General features: G+C 40.7%; 1 protein-coding gene across 8 annotated transcripts in view; it reads right to left on the reverse strand.

Annotated features, from left to right (window-relative positions):
* Positions 1-20759, reverse strand: part of TACC2 (transforming acidic coiled-coil containing protein 2) — a 136094-nt gene that overhangs the window by 106593 nt on the left and 8742 nt on the right. For all 8 annotated transcript variants that reach the window (XM_051619305.1, XM_051619309.1, XM_051619306.1 and 5 more), the window contains exons 2-3: positions 13666-13741; positions 1127-1299 (exon numbers count right to left, since the gene is read on the reverse strand). In XM_051619305.1, coding sequence (XP_051475265.1) covers positions 1127-1299; positions 13666-13698 — 206 coding nt within the window. In that variant the 5' untranslated portion in view covers positions 13699-13741. The remainder of the gene's footprint in view (positions 1-1126; positions 1300-13665; positions 13742-20759) is intronic.

The following is a 20759-nucleotide window of genomic DNA, read 5'->3' on the forward strand; positions in this document are numbered from 1 at the left end:
CCGCTTCCTTGCTGGATGACTTCTGGCTTCAGACCAGACCCTATTAACCAGCTATCTCTACCATCACTACAGTAGGAAGAAGAGAGATACTTGCTACTTTGAGATGTAAAAAAATCAGTATTTTGAAAAGCTGCTGTTCTGAGCCCTACAGTGTGTTAAGGCAACCTTATGGAGAATGAGGCATGGAGGTTTTGAAGAAGAGTAGCTTGGATACAATAACTTGAGGGTTACATTGTGCTACACTAAAGTCAACAAACAAATGAAAGAACAGAACCTGCTTTTGCAACACATCTAGTAGATTTCTGCATTCTCAAAGGAGACTCCACCAGTAGGACAGGCCGTTCCTTGTTATTTTAAAAGCCACGGTGAGGTCTTCAGCCAACATCTTGTAGCTTTGTTTCCCACCAAGCCCATTTTTGATGGCAGGACTGTCCAACCTTGCCCATAGGATGAAGATAAAAAGGTCTACTCATATGAAGATGCAAGAGTGATGAGAAATGCTACAGTTCTCAGGTCAAATATTCAGGTGATGAGGCTCTGAGAAGGTTACCATGTCCTTCCAGTACCAACAGTGGTACAGATCTCTCTGTTACCGTCTGCCACCCTTAATAGCACTGAAGAATCCCTTACCTCTGAAAGTAGTCCAATTTACTTATTTAGGTGAATTTTAAGATATTTAAGAGTGCAATGTTAGTAAGTGTTAGCTGGGTTGGTACTGTTTAGTAGGATTGTTATGCAGACCTGAGCATGGCCTTTTGCAATTGTGTACAGTTTCATCTTACCTCACAATCACATACGACTACAAAAGGCTCTTCAGTGTTTCTCTGTCTCAGGTGAGAGTTCATTAGTATGAGCAAAAAGCATAGGAAGTTTAGGTCAACAGTTACTACAACAGCTGGAGTCTTGTTTGTAGCTGTGCAGTGAGGTGAGAAAGTCAGTTTGGTAAACAGTCAGTAGCCTTGTTTTGTCAGGTTATTTTGAAGACTGCATCATCACCATCATCATCTATCAGGATGGCAGATTTTGAAAATCAGTTACACCAGAACAGAAACTTAATGAACGGCCCTCAACTATCAGCAGCAGCAGGGCTTCAATTCCACTTACAGGAGGAAAGTTCATTTCATACCTTGCAGGCCCTGGAGTTGATGGGGATATGCTCTCAGCCAGTTGCACAGCAGCAGGAAGAAGATCTGAGCAGTCTTGACCTCCAGATCTTTCGATGCTGGTTTCCTGAGGGCTGCTTTTCAAACCTTGCCCATTACCAGGAGGTTGGCCTAATTCTGAATCTTGTGGGGCACTCTAGAGGGGGGAAAAAAAATAGTAATTAAAAAAATAATTTAAATAGCAACTGCTGTTCTGGAGAATACATAAGCTTAAGGAGTTTTGTTCTGCCCATTGATGGACAACTTCTGTGATAGATTTCACTACTTTGATGGAAGTTGCAGGTTCCAAAGCCAAGCCTTTTTTTTTTTGTTAACAACAGAAAAAACAGAAGGAAGTGGTTGAGCCAAAAATAAATACTAGGAAAAGAAGAAGGAGAGAAAAATGCAACAATTGTTCTAAAGCAGCCAGTGCCTTTACTGACCCAAGGAGGGTATCATCTTCTCTTTTCCCAAGCCTGGCCAATGGAAGTTTAAACTGAGAGAAGATGGAAACAGGCTGTGCACTTTGACTCTTATAATATTAGCAGTACCTTTAGAGTCAAGTTAGACATAATGCCAATGTCAATCAAGACCCAGCACTTGAATCCAAATCCAGATTCTTTTCCTTCCACTTCAACAAAGCTAAGACTGCCTTTGAACTGAAATGCAGGGCCTGATTCTTCACTGTGCGGCCTTTCTGTAAGAATAGCTACAGGAAATGCTGCAGTTTCTGTACTGATAGCTACAGAAATACAATTACACAAATGGGGTAAAACTGCATCACCTCTTCTCGATGGTAAAGACTTAACCAGGATTTTAATTCCTGGGGAGATGCCTTTACACGAGTGGTTTTTTCTGTTTTGATTCTATTACAAACGATTGGTTTTGCTCCAGGGAGGAAGAACGTCCTGAGTAAGTACCAGGGCTGTGACCTGAGATGTGCCTGCAGATCCCTGGGGTTCTGCAACACCCCTATGGGGCTGCTTACAACTGGTAGTTTGGGGTATTTTTGGCAGAAGTATCTTTAGAAGGCAAAGAAGTGCTTCTAAGAGCTGCTCTGAACAGTAGCCAAGGATGTTCTGCAAGTACAACAAAAGAACTGGAGAGAAACAATGAAGTGTTAAAGAAAAAATGACATCTGAATGAAGAAGCTCCATTTCAAATCCTCTGGCACATCAAGGAATAGTGAAAGAGAAGGATAACTGCTCAATCAGATCACCCTCAACATACAGTCGCTCTTGGTTTAATTCTTAATAGTAATTGTAAAAAAACTAAGGCACATTTAATGTAAAGACACATAAGCAAACCTACTGATGACAGAAGAACCACTTCAGAATAATATCATAGATTAAAAGCTCAGTACACAATTCCAACTCCTCTCTTGGGTTTTTTTCTCTCTCCGTTTTTGGGTTTATTTTGTTCTGGAAGTAGCCAATCAGCTGCAGAAAGCTACTGTTTACAAAATTACAAGTCTCTGTGTGAACGTGGTGTGCTCCCTCACAACCAAAGGCTGCTTGTGATCAGAGCCAGGAATGAGAGACACCCAGTGGACGAGAAAAACCCATGTGATGAGTAATTGAAAAGGTCAGAGCAGACTGAAAACACACCAAGACTTCATTTGACTTAAGGCAAATTTGATTAACTCTCATATCCTCTGCCTTTCCCAGGAGGAACCTCTTCACTGCAGCTTTGTTTGCAGAAGTCTCCTTTATCACCCCACTTTCTGCTGGGATAGACCTAGGGCTCTTGGTTTCATGATTATTAAGCATTTACTCAGCATGTGCTGACATCTGGCATTTGGAATATTTATCTAAGTATATATGTTGGCCTCAAAACCACAGCATACGGCAAAAAAATACTAGAACATCAAGATTTATACATAGACATTTGTTTCTTCCAGCCAGAAAAAAAAAAATAAAATACAAAAATAAAGCTTACTTAGCTTACAGGGTTCTGTTGTGTTTTTGGAGCTGTTTTGGGCAGCCTTGTTTTTGCTTGCATGAGAAAGTTTGTGTGGAGAATTAGTTTCAGCATGCGGAAATGAGTGCAGAGAGAAAGAACTATGAAAAAAATGTGTTACTAAATTAATTCTCAGAAAAAGAAACCCCAAGCAACCCTGGTGGCTTCTAGGGCCACAGGTGAGCATGCTGGAGCACATCCATGGCCCAGGTGCCACTCACTGACCACCACCCCGATCCCAGAGCCCACCACTCTTGCCAGTTGGCATTTAGAAAACGCAGCAAACCAAGGAGGGGGTATTCTTATCTTGGCAAAGAGGAACTCCTTCAACCAGATGGGCGCAACCCCAGGGACAGTCAGTGGGCCATGACCCACCAGGGAAGCAGGACATGAGGAAGGCAGTGGGTCAGTAAAGTCCCAGCAAGGCACAGGAGGCAGCCACGGTGCCGCGCTCCTACTTAGTCATCCTACTGTGTCTTATTGCAAGAGCTACAGGTGGGTGGGCCTGGGAGGTGGGCCACAGAGGAATGCCTCACAGTAGCAGCCACATGAAGAATAGTTTTCAGGCCACTTGCAGATAAAAATTACCTCCTTTCCCATCAGGGCAGGGAAGGTAGGGAGAATCATATGAACAACCCCAAAAAATTAGGCCAATTTACAAATTTGTCCAGATGCCTCCAGCAGTTGGCAAGAGCAGTGAGCAGTAATTCTTTATTTTTCTTCCTTTCTACTACCACCACCTCAACTTTTCTTGAGCTGATTTGGGTGCTAGGCAGGAAGAACACTTCACAGCTCTCTTCAGAAGATGAAGAGCTGCATATTTTTTCTGCTTCTTCTAAAGCCTCTCTCATCTTCTACAGCAGAAAGGCACACAACAAAGAATTAAGTCAGTAACCTACTGCACCTCCACATTGCTTCTAACTTTCACAAGATCAGGCACTTAACTGAGAGGGCTCCTTAGGTTACAGTCCCCTGTTCTACTGACCTGCAGTCACCCCACCTTTGGAGCCATAGCACAGTAGGGATGCCTCCTGCACACAAATCTCAAGAGTAAAACTCTCTACAAGACAACCAGTATCCTTTGGATTGCCATCCAGAGCCATGAATCCCACAATAACCCATAGCTAATAGCAACATGGACTCAGTTATGGCACTAGAAAGAAAACACTCATCAGCCTGTGTCATCATCAATCTATGGTGCGTTGCTGCAAAAGCTCCAACAGAATTTACAGATACCAGGAGGCCAAACACTGTTGTTACATCTGGCAGGTTCTTACAAGCCAGCAAAACAATTATTCCACTATTATTATTTCCAGTTTGAAATCAGAACACAGAATCAGGTGAATTTGTCACTTGACTCCCTGAGTCTGACACTTTACAGAACACTCTGGGGCCAGAATAATTTTGGTAGAAGTTTGCTGGATTTTACTTTAATTATTAAACTCCATTAATTCCCAGGTTAACTACATAACACAGACATTGATGTCCCTGCTATATCCAGACACCTCATCTCATCAAATCCATATTAGACACAGAGAAGGATCCATGTCCCAGTGATTTTATCAGCTATTAAACCAAGTCTTTATCTCTAAACAAAAACACACTGAGAGGGGCAGGTGAGAAGGCAAACAGAACAATCACAACAAAACAGGTTAGTTACATGCACCATTTTGAAAATCACTTTTAACAATTTCCATAGGTTGCTTGGGGTGGGCTGGTGGAGTTTTTATCATTGCTTGTTTGGTTTTGACTTGTTCTGGTTTTATCTAGTTTTGTGCTTTCAGGGGTCTAGTGTTTAAGCAGTTACAGTTCATGTCCCAACTATCCCTAAGCAACTGTCAGTGGCCACAGAAAAAAACAACTCTTGTTCTTCCAGTTCCAAACATGACCAAATGTAAGAGATATTAAAACAATCTTTGCAACATAGCTCCCACTGGAACCGAGAGGAGTCTGAATTGTTGATACCCTTCTTTCTGTCTTTCCAGGCTGTCAGTTGTTTGAATGATCAAAAAGCAAAGTTTCCCTCTTAGTCAGGCAAGGAGGAGCACTCAAGGCCAGGAAAATATAATTTCAAACAGAGCTTAAAGGAGGATTTTAACAATAATCTAAAATAAATCTCAGTGCAGATATTTAAGCATAAAAGGAACAACTAATATTCCAAGATACAGGAAAGCTTTATATATTGGTTTTCTACATTTAGTGGATTCATTTAATCATCACAAAAGAACATGCTCTGTCAATCTATGCCAGCCAGCAGAAAAACATAATTCAATGTCTCTATCAGGTTTTCCAAATTTAAACTAGTTATGCAAATCAGGTGCTGAACTAGCTTTCCAGAGCGGGCCTTTTTATTTTTAATTAGCATCTGTGAAAATAATTAGAAAGACTGTTTTCTTCAAAAATATAATCAGAAAGCTGCTGTTAAATAAATTGCTTTTGAGGCTTCAACATACAGAAGCTTGCAGCTAAATTTGCTCTGTATTAATTTCAAATGAAGCATACTCCTTTCTGAAAAGTATTCTGACATTATGAGAATTTACTTAATTGAAAGACTTACAGAAATAATGATATTAAAAATCAGGACGCAGAGGTTCTCAGGTTTTTATTTAAGTCTAAGATAATTAAAAAACACCCCACCAACAAACCAAGTTTGTCACAGAGAATATACAAACAACAGAAGGAAAATTAAACCATCTATAATTTTTCTTTTAAGCTAGCACAATATTTAAATGAATAAAATTAATTCTCCTGAAATATGAAATATAATTTGCACTAAACCTTTCCAGCAGCACTGGACTCTGCAAGAACACAAATCTACAGGATCCCTTTATTTTCCTGCTGATTTTGAACAGGACCTTAAACGTTTAAAAAAAGAAAAAGGCCAAAAAAAAAAAAAAATAAGCCTTCCATTAACACTGTAGCCAAAAGGATTATGTGCACTGCTGTACTCTGGCTAAAGTTATCATTCCAGAAAGAAATTCCTTTAATGCTGCATGGGAGCCTGTTCACGGCTCAGCTCCCAAAACACTGCCTCTCCCCTCCCTCTTCACAGCCACAGCAGCAGCATTGGACATCACCACAGCCTTGGCTTACAGAGAGTCAGGAAGCCTCGTGTTTCTCAACAAGCCTCCAGGCTCCTGAGCCCAAAGCACAAAATGGGTCTGGTTTTAAAACCAAGCGTTCACACTCCAAACCCTGCAAATAAGTGAACTCGCTTTGATTCCCCTTCCTCTCAATGGAAGTTGCTCCCTTTGATGTCTGCCCTCTGCGACATCCCCCCATTAAACACACATCCTTTTTTAGCAGTTGCTGGAGCATGCCATAGCTCTGACTAGCTGAAAGTAATCTTTAAAGAGTTACATTAAGTTTCCATTCCCACTAAATCCCTCTGGTTATTAAGGGGGAAGCTGGAACAAGCTTTTACAAGTCCCAGTCAATACACCAGAACTTACCTTCTATTTTTCTCCACGTCATCCATTACAAATTGGGGTTTTTTTAAAAATAGTTGTGATTTTTTTTTTTTTTTTTTTTTTTAATGCCTGCCTGCTGGAAGTGCTGGTTGCTCACTACCAGCCGCCACGCTGGGGACAGGGATCAGGTGGTGCAGGTGAAGGCTGGGACACAGAGCAAAGGTCAGTCCTGCAGCGCCTGGGCGCTGCTTTCCGATCAGCCACCACGCTGACCAGACAGGAGGACAGGCACACAGTCCCTGCCAGGGACAGAGGGACACACACCTCCTCAGCCACACACCTCACACACGGGTGGTCAAACAGGCTGGCAACCATGCCCATAGTGCTCCTGGGGAATTTTCAGGACAATGCTCTGAGCCACGGCTCATTTCGCGACAGGGCTGGCTGCAGAGAAAGGGACTGAGATGTTGTCCATCCACAGCCTCAATAAAAAGCTGTTCCTCCTGATTTGTACTGTACTTCAGCATTAAATCCATCCCTTCAAAATGGAGCTGACACTCCAGCGAGTGGTTTGCTGCCATTCTTAGAGCAATCAAGTTAACAGTTCCTGCATGAATCTGCCCTAATACCCTGATATCTACTAGAAATCAATACCAATGAATTATCAATAACCCAGTCTAGATCAGAAAAGTGGGTAGAAGAACAGTTTTAAAGGTTACATTTTTCTAAAAACAGAATTCCACAGGACACCTGATTGGGAAATCATATTTTTTAAAGGGTTGTTGAATTTTTTTAAGCCAGAGTAGCTCTTAGGAGCTGCCTTTAGCTTTTCTGGTGGTTTTCTGTTTGTTTGTTTGTTTGTGTTTTCTGTTCTGCAGGTAGAGTAACTGAGTATGCTCCTCCATTGCTTGGAGAAATGGTACCAAAACAGATAAAAAATAGATAATGAGTGGATAGTGCTGTAACAACCAGAACTTTTCAATCAAATCAGCAAACACTGGTCAGCAAAAATAGTCATCACCAGATAGGGACAAATTGGTACCTGACATATTGGGCCAAGATTGAACTCCATGTGAACGGCTAAAAATTGGGGAATTACACAACAACTTGTCACATCACCAGGGAGCAAAATTCTGATTTTAATTAAAAACTTGTTCAGCAATTTTCATTATTCATTGCCTGCCCCTTGCTGAGAGTGGCTGGAGTACAGCAGTTCAAAAAGGTGGATGACTATCAAGACCACTTCTTGTTTTTTTGCCCAAACACCATGACTACTTAATCAGATGTGAAAAATATACTCTTTCCTTAACGGAGATGCCACATAGAATTTTGCAATTACAATATATTTTTTAAAAACTAGTAATGGTGTAATTTGCTGTTGCTTCTGGCTTGGTTTATCTGTCTCTCACAGGAGCAGAATTTTAGGTTAATGCTTTTTCTAATTAAAATCCTCCAAGGGACAGGAATGCAAAAATTGGCATTTTGATGGAAGTCTCATTTAATCTGCTTTTTACAATTACAAATAGCAAAGCAAAGCGTGATAGGGCAACAACAGTATTTGAAAAACTCTGGTTATAACATTCTATTGCAATTACCTATGATCTTTTCTCAGAGAAAAAGGGCTGCTTTCAGTCCTGAGAAGTACCTACTGAAATGACCCTGCCTGCAAAAGTAAAAATAAACAGTGGTGTTTATGTATAATTTACATACAGTCACCATATTTCCCTTGGTTTAACATTCTTCCCAGAATACACAACTTCCTCTTGGCTACAGCAAGAAAATTCAAATCTTCAGGCTTCATTGTTCATGTTTATGATCCCTGCACAGAAGCCACTAAGCTGTTTATCTTCAGATTCTTGTAATGTCAACATAAGTGTCTTCTCAACAGCATGCTGCTATGTTTGAGCATTAGACTGTTTGACTGGGAGTCTGTGCTGAGCTGAACAAAGCACAGCTATTCAACTGGCTTCATGGTTCTTGCTAACCAAATCTTTCCATCTGTCCATATCATTTATGTTCAGTAGACAAGGGAAAACTCACAGTTATCCTTGTAACTCTACTAGTCTTGCTGAGGCTTCTTTTCCTTTGTCCCTTTCCTGAGGGATGGATGGAGGCCTGATGAGTACATAGATTATTTTCTTAAGGATGGCAGGTGAGTGAGATGTATCAACAGAGAGAATGAAATTGATGATCTTGGGGAAAAAAAAATCTTCATCACATAACTTGCAATCTTCAGTCAATATGATTTTAGGTAAAGCAGCTTTCTGGTGAGTGCTTCTTAGCAGCCAAACAGGAAAATACTTGAGAAAATGCTGTTTAGTTTATGGGAAATACTATTGGGAAAATCATCTCCAGGCTGATTTCTAAACTCTGTTGAGCTCCCCAGCCAACAGTGTTTGACTGCCTAAGTAATTTCTAACTACCCATAGCTGTGGAAAAAGTAGTTCCAACATTTTCACACTGTTTCTAAATGGAGAAAGGTAGTAAATAATTATAGATGTTCTTCATAAAGAGAAAATATTTTTCTTTTTCATCTGCAACCATAACTGTACATTTCCCACTAGAAATGGCAGTGGCTTTACAGATGTGAAGAAAGCTTTAACCTTTAATTCAGAAGAGAAGGAATAGTCTCCCAACTTTCTTTCCATTATGCTTTCAAGTTAAGAATCCCATCAGAACTTTGAATCTTTATTCTTCTTTCATCCTCCCTGCTTCATTCACAGGGAAGAGTAGAAACAAGTATAATTATTCATTGCAGTGAGAACTCTCCCAGAATTGGCTGCATTTGCATGCGTGGATGTATAATTCCCTGAAAACAATGTTCATTTTGTATAAACTCAAACAAATACTTGGCATTACTCACTGTAGACTACTGAACCACTACTAACTGGAAGTAGGCATTAATTAATATGGTGGCTAGAGGTCTGCTAGAGCTATGTAAGCATTGGTGATGGGCCTGTAGCCAATTGTCACCAACACCCTCTTGTGGGCACAGGTTGCCGGAAAGGATGTGGGACAGTTCTGTCATCCTATGCTACTCCTGATGAAACGGAAGGAAAAATGAAAGAAAATGATAATTTAGAGAGTAAAAGTCGTGAACCTTGTGGACACACCAAACTCAAAGAAAAGCCTGTGCAGAGCACCTTGTTAAAATGCTGTAGGGGAATACAGTTTTGTTTCCAGTTGAATATAAACAATGGATTTTATGCAGATGTTATTGCAGCATTCAAAGAGTATGTAAACACAAAGTCTGAGTACCAGAGCTCAGAGGAATTTGCACAGTTATCATCTGTGGGAATGGAGACTGAAGGCTGGGAAGCTGCTGATCTGCCCAGCACATTCTCTACTGATCCCCATAATGCTGGGACCTGGAAGAAGAACCGTGCCAATTACTTAGATCCATCATTTCCATAGGCATAAGGAAGTTGAAGTATGGGGAAAGTAATAATGAATATTAACCACAGAATGTGCAGCAGCCAGCTTGGTTCAGAACAATTCAATGGAGAAACTCTAGCAGGAACACAGCATGATGCTCAGACAAACAAATAGACTCTTGAGAAGTTATGGCCCCTCTGGCAAGTATACATGTGCTGCCTATCTTACATATTTCACAGTAGAAAACAAAAAAGGACAAAAAAGGTAACCACATCTTGAAATTTATGTTTAAAGTGAAACATTTATGTAACATAGTAACATACGTAACATAGTAACACGGCTGTGGAATAACCAGCTTTGTTTGGCTACTTGCTTATACAGAATACAAAGAAGAAAGGATAAAGCAAAGCATATAGAAATAACTTATGTGGTAACTGACTTTGAAATTGCATCTTCAACCATGGGGTAAAGTAGGTGCTGCTAGAATTTCAATTCAGCAGTAGTTTTCACCTTCAAAGAGCTTTACAATTACTTGGCAGCTTTGACTTTTCTATAATCACAAGAAAGGCTGTGAAAGATGACAAGTCTCCTCTTCAGAACTCTGAGTGTCAAGAATTAAACCCCAGAGTTAAAAAGATTATCTATTAGAAAACCTAGCCTATTCAAGCTTCAAAAAATGTTGTGCTCATGTTTCAAATTAACTCCTTCAGCTTTTTCCATCTTTCATCCAGCCTTTTAAAATGAAAACAAAGATGTCCTGGTAATAGCATAATTCTAGTGGATGTGAGAGCACGATAAAAAACAGTCATGGAAGTCAATAATGATCCTGCAATTACAGTCACTTTGGGAGCTGTTCCCCAACTTAACTGCACAAACTCTTGGAGCAGCATGGACAAGGCTGGAGTGCAGAACTGGTGTGCTGGGCTTGTGTTCCTTCATACACTTCCAGTTCATCCATAGTTCTAGGGCTGAGGGAGTGCAACTACCTCAGTCTCTGTGACACTAGGAGCCTTTTTATTACAGCCATGTAGGTGATTTTTGAACATTTGGCTGTGCAGAGAAGTCAGGGAAAAGCCTGAGGACAGACCTTGCCATTGCTCTAGACTACCCAGTGCATTTGGATGGCTGAAGAAAGATTTATCTAATGGGCAGCACAATGGCTGAGATCATCTACAGTTCCATAAACTCTGGTACTTTTCACTGCTTCTCATTAAAAATACCTCCTTTGCTTCCCCTGTATTTTCCCTGCTAAAGGCTGGATCTCAGGGGTCAAACTGGGTCAAAATATTTGCTCTTCTAGATGTTTTTTTGTTCAATTTAAACACTTTACCCTTCATGTGGATTATTGTTTTTCAAGGACAATACATCTTAAAAATCATGTATATTTAATTTAGCTGTGCCACTGACAGAGACCTTTGTTTGTAAGCAAGCTTTGCCATTCCAGGAGGGCAGGGCACACACCTAAAATATCTCAGCAGTTTGGACTTCGTGTGCTGTTCCAGCAAAACAGAACATGGTTAGTCTATGATAAATCACTTCGTTAAGTATACTGCTGGCCCCAAGCATTAGCTCTGATAATTTCTACTATATTTAATTCTATTTTCCTCCGAGATTGGTCTTTACAAGACAGACTGGGTATTGACTTTTTCTCTAAGTGCCTACTACGTTCTCCATAGTAGCACATTTATTCCACAGATCTTCCCTTTTGTTAAAGGAGTTCTAAACTTAGCACAGGCTCTCCCATCTTTAATGCAAACCATGTGCACAGCTTCCAAATGACTCAGCTGAGAGCTAAAGCTGGGCACTGGTGTTCTCTGATAAATACATAAACAAAACCAACTCATCTCACTTTGTACTGAGTGGAAGAACAACACCCACTGAGCTATTTTATTGTGTTAGAGTGGGAAGGGAAGGCAGCATGCAAAGGTGGTCAAATGCAGGCTGTGTCTCTGAAGCACAGATTGCTACCAAAGAAACATTTTAAAAGAAACCAGATACTTTATTTATTTTTTTACAACTTGCTGAAAACTTAAATGGAGCTGCCTTGCAAATTTGCAGTGTCAAGAAAACAAAACTCAGGAGCAAAGGCATAAAAAAAGCCAGCCAAACCCCATGCTAACATTTTGAAATGCAAGCCATGTAAACCAGCTTCATCATCCACAACCTGCTGTGTTCCTTGGCTTGGTGGAATAAGGATGACTTTATTTGCATTGGGAACTTCTGAGCGAAAATGAACATCTTTAAATATTTCAGTGGCTGTGTGAAAATTCACTATTCATTAAGTGATACTTTTTCAATAGCTGTTCAGTAGCTCAAGTGGCTTTTAGGATTTTATTACTACTTCTTGCTATTCCTCTGTTAATTGTGACTTTTAAATTAGTTTGGATTTCTAACATCTATTTTGTTTTCCTTTGTTTCGTTGTGGCTTTGAGGTGGTTGGTTTTTTTTTGGTCTTTATACAATCTGAAAAGGGGACCAGAAGCTTACTTTCCTTTTTAGAAAATAAAAGCTTTTTACTAAGTTTCTTAATAAATTCAATAGCTTTTAAGTAGCATCTCAGTCTCAGGAGGACCCCTGAAGAAATATATTTGACTTTCAAAAACTTTCTAAGTGGAGAAGAAATTCTCATTACTTCATTTTGGAAACCAATATGTTTCCCTCTTCCCAACCCCTGAAAAAATCTGGGACCAAATCCTGGGCTAAAAGGACAGATGGACCAGAGCCACCAAGAATTAGAGAAGATTTTTCTTCTAAAAAATTCTATATAAAAATGTCAGGCTAACTTGTAATACTGATTCCTTTGAGAGGGTCCTCTATGCACTTTGTACAGCAGATCTGCTGAGACCTGAAGTGGAAGCCAAATGACCCTAAATGTATTTTGCCACCTATCATAGCATATGGAAGAAGAAAGGATGAAACATGACCTGGCATTTTAACTGTTGAAGTTAATGAATTACAACTTCTATTCAAGCTTATATCGACATAGTAACTTCTAATGTAACTGTACACTCATAGGCATGGCATATGGATTCCCTTCATGTCAAGAATTTAAAGATAAATTACCAAACACCACCATTCATTAGCAAGCCACCCTTCTAAAACAGGTGTAAACTCCAGAATCCACGCATATACGTTGCAAGGTCATTTCTGAACAGGGATAATCCATTCTGTGTCAGGGCTCTGAGGACACTACAGGCTTTGTCCAACTCCCAGGGTCTCACCCCACTCTGCCCCTGGACCAGGACTCCATTTGATTTCTCCCAGAGGGGTTGGAATTAGATGATCTTCAAGGTCCTTTCCAACCCAAACCATTCTTTGATTCTATGTTGGTCTCCTGTTCTGCCACAGTCCTGCCCTGTCCAGCCACCAGCCCTGCTGGGCTGGGCTGACCCGTGGGCTGACAGCCTTGACTCATCTTGGCCTGTCCCTTTCTTCAGGGATGTGCCTGATGCCCAGGGCTGCCTTGGCTGTCCCCCAGCTGCCCTGCTCCTAGGCTGGGGACACGGGATGAGCCAACCCTGCTCACCCCATGGGGATCCTCCACTGCTGCCATCCCCAGTGGAACAACCACCAGCACAGTCCCCTGGTGCTAAGTCGCAGTGTCACTGTCACAGAAAAAAACTAAACAAGTCACCTTCAATTACCCTTAATGACACTTACATTTGAGTGTAACTGGGAGCAGCAGGTAAATGTGGGGTAAGCAGCCCGTGAAACCAACTGCTGTCAGGTTTGCTGTAGGTTGGCAGGGAGGAGAAATGCAACCACACCGTCACACTCACCTGATTTTCTGCACTGCTGTTCTCATTGCCCATTTTGATGCTGGTGTCCAGTATCACAGCAGCTAAAGAAAGACCACTGGAAGAAAAAGAAAAAGCTTTAAGTCTTCAATTAAAAAGCAAACAAGCAAACAAAACAAAACGACCAACACCACCAACCTCCCAAAACCCCCTTGGATATTTTGGAGGACTGTCATCTCAGTCACTCTATCAGCTGCCCCTCCTGACATTCATTCTTATAAAGATTCTAAGTCATGAATCAGAGAAAGAGAAATCCTCATGCTTTTACTTAGTAATGGCTCTCTGCTGGTTTCCCTACACTGGCTTCACTTATGCTGAAAGACCCTCCTTCAAACTCAGCTTTGTGACTGTTTCAGGATTATCCCATGTCACTGGAGCACAAAGGCATTTCCCCTGCCAGGGTTACTTTGCATGGACACCCCACATGAAAACTTTACTGGTTTAACTGTATTCAAACCACCTGCACGACTTGGAGACCCCTGGACTGAGCTTCATGCTCACACTGGCAGAACCACAACCTTAAACCTGACCCTTACTGTTACAGAAACTATTTTCCATACATTCCCTCAGCTTTAAGAAAGTGCAAATGGATTTTTCATCCTTATCTCTGGAGTCCTACCCTGCTTTTAGTGGTTAGGGGTTGTAGGGTGGGCGGTTGGACTTGATGATCTTGAAAGTCTTTTCCAACCTTGATGATTCTATGATCTAAACACATTTTCTTTACACTTACCAGGATCTGCCTGCCTTAATTACTGTTGGTTTTATCCTGGTTCAACACTAATTATTTAATTTCAGAAATATTCTCAGAACATTAGAACTGTGACCAGCAGCTCTGGAATTAGTGTCTCCCTAGGCATTATTAATTTCTGTATTTTTTAAAAGGGTAGTAAATGGTTTCTGTGCACAATAGATATTCAGTTATATACATTTACTTCTTGGTCTAGACATTTCTTTTATTTTGGAGCTCAGGAATTTAAATTCACTACATTTATTGTATTATTGGGTAGGTGAAAACTATGCAGGCTCTTCCGTTTTTTCCCCACAGAATGTGAGTTTGGTTTGCAGCACATGTCAAGAAAAACTCCATTAAAGTCAGGCTGTAAAAGAAAGATTGTACTTTGTAAGCCAAAGACATCATAGCAGCTTTTAAGGAATGTTATTACTTATGACTACAGTACACTTTTCAGAAGTTGAAAGAAGTCTTGGAGAGAGAGAGAACTCCAGTATTGTGCTTTTAAGCTATGCTCTGTTTAAACTCCAGTGTCTTCAGGGGATATATTGGTGCTTGAACCTGCTCCTGTTGAAATCACTGGGGCCAGGATTGCACTTTTAGTGATTAATGAGCAACACTAGGTTTTATCTGCTGAGATTAATTCCAAATCCTCTACTGTTTTAAAATAGCACTGAACTAAATTAAAGACTGTATGTAATATTTTCAAATTCCCTATTCCCCAAGTATGAAGTACTCCATCATGCAGCAGTGTGCAACACAGAGCTTTTCAGGCCCTGCTCAGTGAAATGTTCCAGGACAACAGTTTAGATTATATTTAAATATAATATAACAAAATATTCTCCCACTGTTGGAGCTTCTAGCTAAGGTTTCAATGCAAGAGACAGAAATAAAAACCTCACTATGGCAATATGCTTCACTCAACAGCCAGCACATTTTCCTTGGAGTGAATATTCTGACCTAATAAGCTTTCCTCTTCCCAGCTCTTCTGCTGTTTCCACAGACATGTGAAAACACCAGGAAATTTAAAGCTCTCAAAACTGTCTCCTCGCAAGCACTCACAGTAATAACAGAACTTGGGAAATGAATGAAACTCTTCAAGTCCCCATGGAGTTTTTTTAGTTAATTAAGGTGGGGACCTGTTGTGAAAACTGCAAGTTTTGCTTATCGAGTGATGAAAGAGATTAGCCAGTGTGACATCATGTTAATCTGTTTATTTCAGAATAAATTTACTCCAGTGCATAATGGACTCTCAAGGCTTCTGCAGCCAACTCAGCAATACTGCTAAGAACAGCACCTGCTAATAGAGGCCAAATCTGTAATATGCAGTTAAAAGCAAAAAGACTTAATTTACAGCTTTTAATTGAAATGTACAGGAATCAAAGTAGAAAAGTACAAAAGCATGGCAAAAGTGCTACCTACCACCAATCTCCACTAACATATCATATCATATCATATCATATCATATCATATCATATCATATCATATCATACTGTCTACTTCTGCTTTTCTTTCCCTAGAGTGTGAAATTTCAATCATCACACAATTCTCACGTTACCATCTGCTTAATAATGCAGTTAAATGTCACCAATAGGGAATAAAGTTGTTCTAGATGCTGCAATAATGAGACGAGTGATAATAAGAAGGCATGAATTACATTGCAGATTAACTAAAATAATTTTTCAGATTACAATGTTACTGTAACCCTTTTTACATATCTTATTTCTCCAGCAGTCTCTCAGTGCACAAGCACTACTTAGGTTGCAAACTCCAAGTGCTTTATCATATGGAGAGAATTTCAAACAAACATGAAAAACATGCTAAAAAATCCATTCATTAAATAAACATAGCTTAACCAAAAGATAATCGTTCTCATCTTTCTATCCTATCTTTTACAATTTACATGTCATTATTGAAATTATTTTAACACTACATATCTCACAAATTGCTCCCTAGTACCAAATTGGTCTGATCAGCCTGTAGAGACTGTTGTACTTGCACAGTAAAACAACTTTTCCTGAAAGCCAGTGAGAGAATGTTTAACTTCACACTTACATGTCAGGATTAATCTGGCAGCTTTGGATTCACTGACACTTTTAGAGCATGTCTTCAAACCATTCCTTCCATCTTCACCTCACCAGTTTTCACCTTATTTTCCTCCTACTTCTCCTCAGACTGACATGAAATGTAGGCTTTCTCTCAGGGACCCACCTTCCTAACCTGCTGAACAACCAACTTGCCTCCACCCCAGGCGAAAGAGAAAACAAGTTTTGCCTCCTCCACCCAGACCTCCCCCAGCTCCTGGGTGACTGCTGCAGCTCTGCATGCCATGCATTGAGTGCTAATGCTTTTTACAAAAGCAACCCCAGAGAAAATGGATTTTGGTTAAAACATATTTCAGTTCCAGTGTTTCTTGGCCTATGGTACAAGCAGTGCTTCTGGCACCACAGAAATTGTTCAGTGAACCACTATCAGTAATAGTTTGAGGTTATGCAGGAAAAATGAGGTTTTCCAAGGAAAATTAGTACTGGGGGGCAACAGCTCTTCAGCATTTCATTTTCAAGCTTATTTATATGTTTCAGTTTGTCTTTCCTTTTCTCATATTACTCTTGAAAGCTCTCAGAAATATCTGCTAACAAATGCTGATATTCCTGTTTAGGTTATGGTGAAATAATTTCCCATTTAATCATCCTGAAGGGTGGAGACATGACAAAAACCCTTTGAAATGTGCTGGTGCAAGAACTACTGGTTTATGGGTGAGCTAATTGTTATTATTAATGCTCATTGTCCGTTCCAGCAATGCTTCCACCAAGGGGTGCTCAGAAAGACAGCTGATAACAAAAGACAGTGTGTTTATCACTAGTGGCAGCTCCATGTGATTAACAAGCTTCTGTAAACACCAGTGGTGCTCGTTGGTGCCACACAGCAAGGGAATTGTCAGCTGTTTACTGCACCTTGAAGAGCTGCTTGGCAGTGTTGCTGCATGGAAACTTCATATCTGATCTCAAGAAGGGGGAGGATTTCATAGGGATATGCTGGCTGCTGGCTTTCCTGTGGTTGTTCTCTATCCCACAGAGCCTTGGTCTACAAACATCTGGCTTGAAAACATGAGGCATGTGAAGAGCTGGAATGAGCAGTTGCAAGGTCAGGGACTACATGAGTAGCCCTGTCTTTTTAACGTGGCTCTTGTTACGAAGTTGGTGCTCCAGCAATCCAAGCCTGCAGCGTTATGACAGCACCTGAAGCTACTGCTACTGATCAAAGAATTCCAGAGATCATAAACAAATTACCTGTATTCCCAGAGCTTCTTCAGGTTACAAAGTGAAGTATGCAAGAGTGGGTTTGGTGGTGTGTGGGTAATACAATATGCCAAATAAATCTGTGCTATACCTCTGCGAGTTCAAAATGGGAAAGTCAACATCTACAGCGAAGCTCACAAACCAGAGGACGTGGAAGGGGCTGTCACATCCCATTTTTTCTGGTCTCCCAACCTACTTCAGAATCCAGAAAAGCAGCATTTCATCTAATCAAAGCTCTAGTGTGCTCTTCCTTAGATAAAACAGGGACATGGTAAAACTCATTGTCTATAGACAACAAAATATACAATGGTTTTGTTTAGGCTCTCTGCCATGAATTTAAGGGCAGGGATCCTGTGGGAGCTCAGGAAAACACAAGCCTGGTAATATGTCCTCACCTCTGCTAGCTGCATTATTTCCTCATAAACAGAAACCGAACTCTTATTTGGTGTTATTCCATTTCTAAAGCTAAGGCCAGAAAATGTCACAAAGTTAAAGTGAATAAGCTGCCTGGCAAAACAATTGTCTGGCACAAACTTTGGGGAAAACGACCTTCCAGTTGCTGATGAGGGTTTCTGATTGTATATCTTTGTCAACACGTGCAAAGGAGAATCCCTCTGTTGGGCTGACCCTGTGGAAGGTTTGCAAAGCCACCCAGACACCTTCATTACTGCCAGAACCATGAGCCATGTGAAGTGAAGGGAGTGACAGGCGTGCTAACAAACAGCAACCATACTCTCCAATCTCTGGACCTTGAACAGCTCTGTCTGACAACGTTGACATAATTAACATTGGACCAGTTTTTTGAGCCACTCTCATGTCTACCTTAGGGTGCACTCAGGTCCTATCTCAACTATCCCAAGCAACACCTACTCACTGCAAGTTGTTCCCACCTACACAGATGCTGCTTTTCTGCTTTGTTCCAGTCTGAAGTCAAATCAGTTTGTGTAAATCACGAACTGCAAGAATGTTCCTCATCCTTTGACGTCTTGATTTATTTTCTTTGATTTTATGACAGAACTGGTGGGAGAAGATGTAATCACATGGGGCTGCTTTACTGTTATTTGCTGGAATTCCCCTGTGGTTCCTCATCCACGCTTCATGCTCATCCAGGGAGACTGCCTTCATCAAAAGAGGGTCTAAGTCAGGAGGAATGGAAGGCTCTAACTAGGGGAAAACCCAGCTCAGACGTAAAGCTATGGAGTGGGTTAAGGAGTTAGGCATTTCAGTCAGATCCAAGCAATTTGTCATGAGTGATCAAATTGAATCCTAGTAAGTACAGCATTTGGTACACTTGCACAGCCACACACTGCTCAGATCTGTTAGCTTCTTCTGTATTGAATACATGCTCCCTTAGGTTTTTATAGAAGACAATTTAGTTCAAGCTCATTTTGCTTTATGGTATAAATACTGCCAAAATAAGACTAAGTGTTTTTATTTTCCTTACTTTCACGTGATGGATACTACACATAAAGCATTGCAAAGCTCTGCTGAAGCACTGAGTGTGCCATTAAGTGCCAACTGTTCTCGTAGGCAAGAGAAGAAAAGGGCATGCTCAGAATTTTGCTCTTTCCTGATCTTGATGTAACCAAGGCAAAATCATCCTTAATTTCTGCATATTAGCACAATGTCGTAGAGATCTACAAGAGCCATCTATGAGAGTCCTTCAGCCCTTGTTTTCTCACAAATTCTAACAGCACAAATGTCAAGATCTCAGAGGGGAAACGTAATCCTACAATGAGAATGACTAAACACATAACAATTTAAAAGTCCACAACTTGATGGGGAAGATGTTGCTTGGCAACATCAGCAGCTGGTTCTGCTGTAAAATCGTGATGTTGCTTGGCAACAAAAAGCTGGGCTGGCCTTGTGTGAGAGTTGTGAAATGGAATTTTGCTGCCCTTCCCCCCAAGATAACCAGAGATTGCCTGTCAGGACCACACTGCTGGATTTAGGGTGGGTCTGAGGATGTAAAGGACAGTGAATGAGACAATTCTTTGATGCAGCCCAGACTAGGGTGATTGGCTCCACTTCATGTACCAGTGTGAAAGAAAAGAAACAAGGGGACTCTGAGTACCTGCTGCCAAGAGACAAAATAATTTGGTTTTAAGAACATATTAAGAAAGTGGCAGGCCCTCCTTCAGATCTTTTAGTCTAAGCATTCGTGGTAGAAATGGTGTAGAAGAAGTTATCCATTTCTTTGGAGATTAGTTGATTTGCCCAAGGTAAAAAAATGCAAAACACTGAGTGCAGAACTAGGATGTCAGCACTGGCTTCCTCAGTGTGTTCCAGTTTGCCAGGCTATGCTGGAATTTGAGTTAATGTCGCTCAGATCTCCATCAGGAGGTACCCTTCCTAAGAAACCATGGGGCTGCTAATGAATTTTATTTTGTGTTCTATCCAGGAATATTTTCCTAGCTTAAAAAAGTCTGTCATTTCAGGTTTTAATAGAATTTTTCTAATACTGTACAGTTTAATGCAGTAATAAATTAATTATTCTGGAATCTTAGGTGTGATTCTGTGGCCTAAAAGATGCACACTGGACACCTTAGGGTATCCTGTTTAACCCTTAACTGCCTCTCTGGAAGATGTGGGTCTTAGGTGAGGTTTGTGTTTTATCTGCCAGCCCCACAAGGATGTCACAGCCACGTCAGGTGTCTAAAAAGGTGCTCAATGCCTACATCTGTGGATCTGAATAATCCTTCTCTTGTGCATCAAGCATCAAATGTTTTGAGCACATGTACATTCCCTTTTCTTTGCACTGACTGCAGATTTCAAAGCAATGCAGAGGTCCTAGTCTTTCAAAGTGATGCCAAAAGTGTCTCACAAAAATACATATGATCCAAAAAATAACATCTAAGGATTGGAACATTTCTCTTTCCAAACCACATTTATACCAGCAGTTTTTCACCAGATTCCATATGCAGCACTGAAGCCAGTGGGAAGGCTGTTGATCCAGACGAAACACACAGCTCTGTGCAGTGGCACTGACTCCCTCTCTCCACCCACAGGCAGGATGTGGCCATGGAAAGCTGGATGAAGGCTTCGTA

This window comes from Apus apus, chromosome 4 (genome assembly GCF_020740795.1).
Source record: "Apus apus isolate bApuApu2 chromosome 4, bApuApu2.pri.cur, whole genome shotgun sequence".
Taxonomy (NCBI): domain Eukaryota; kingdom Metazoa; phylum Chordata; class Aves; order Apodiformes; family Apodidae; genus Apus; species Apus apus.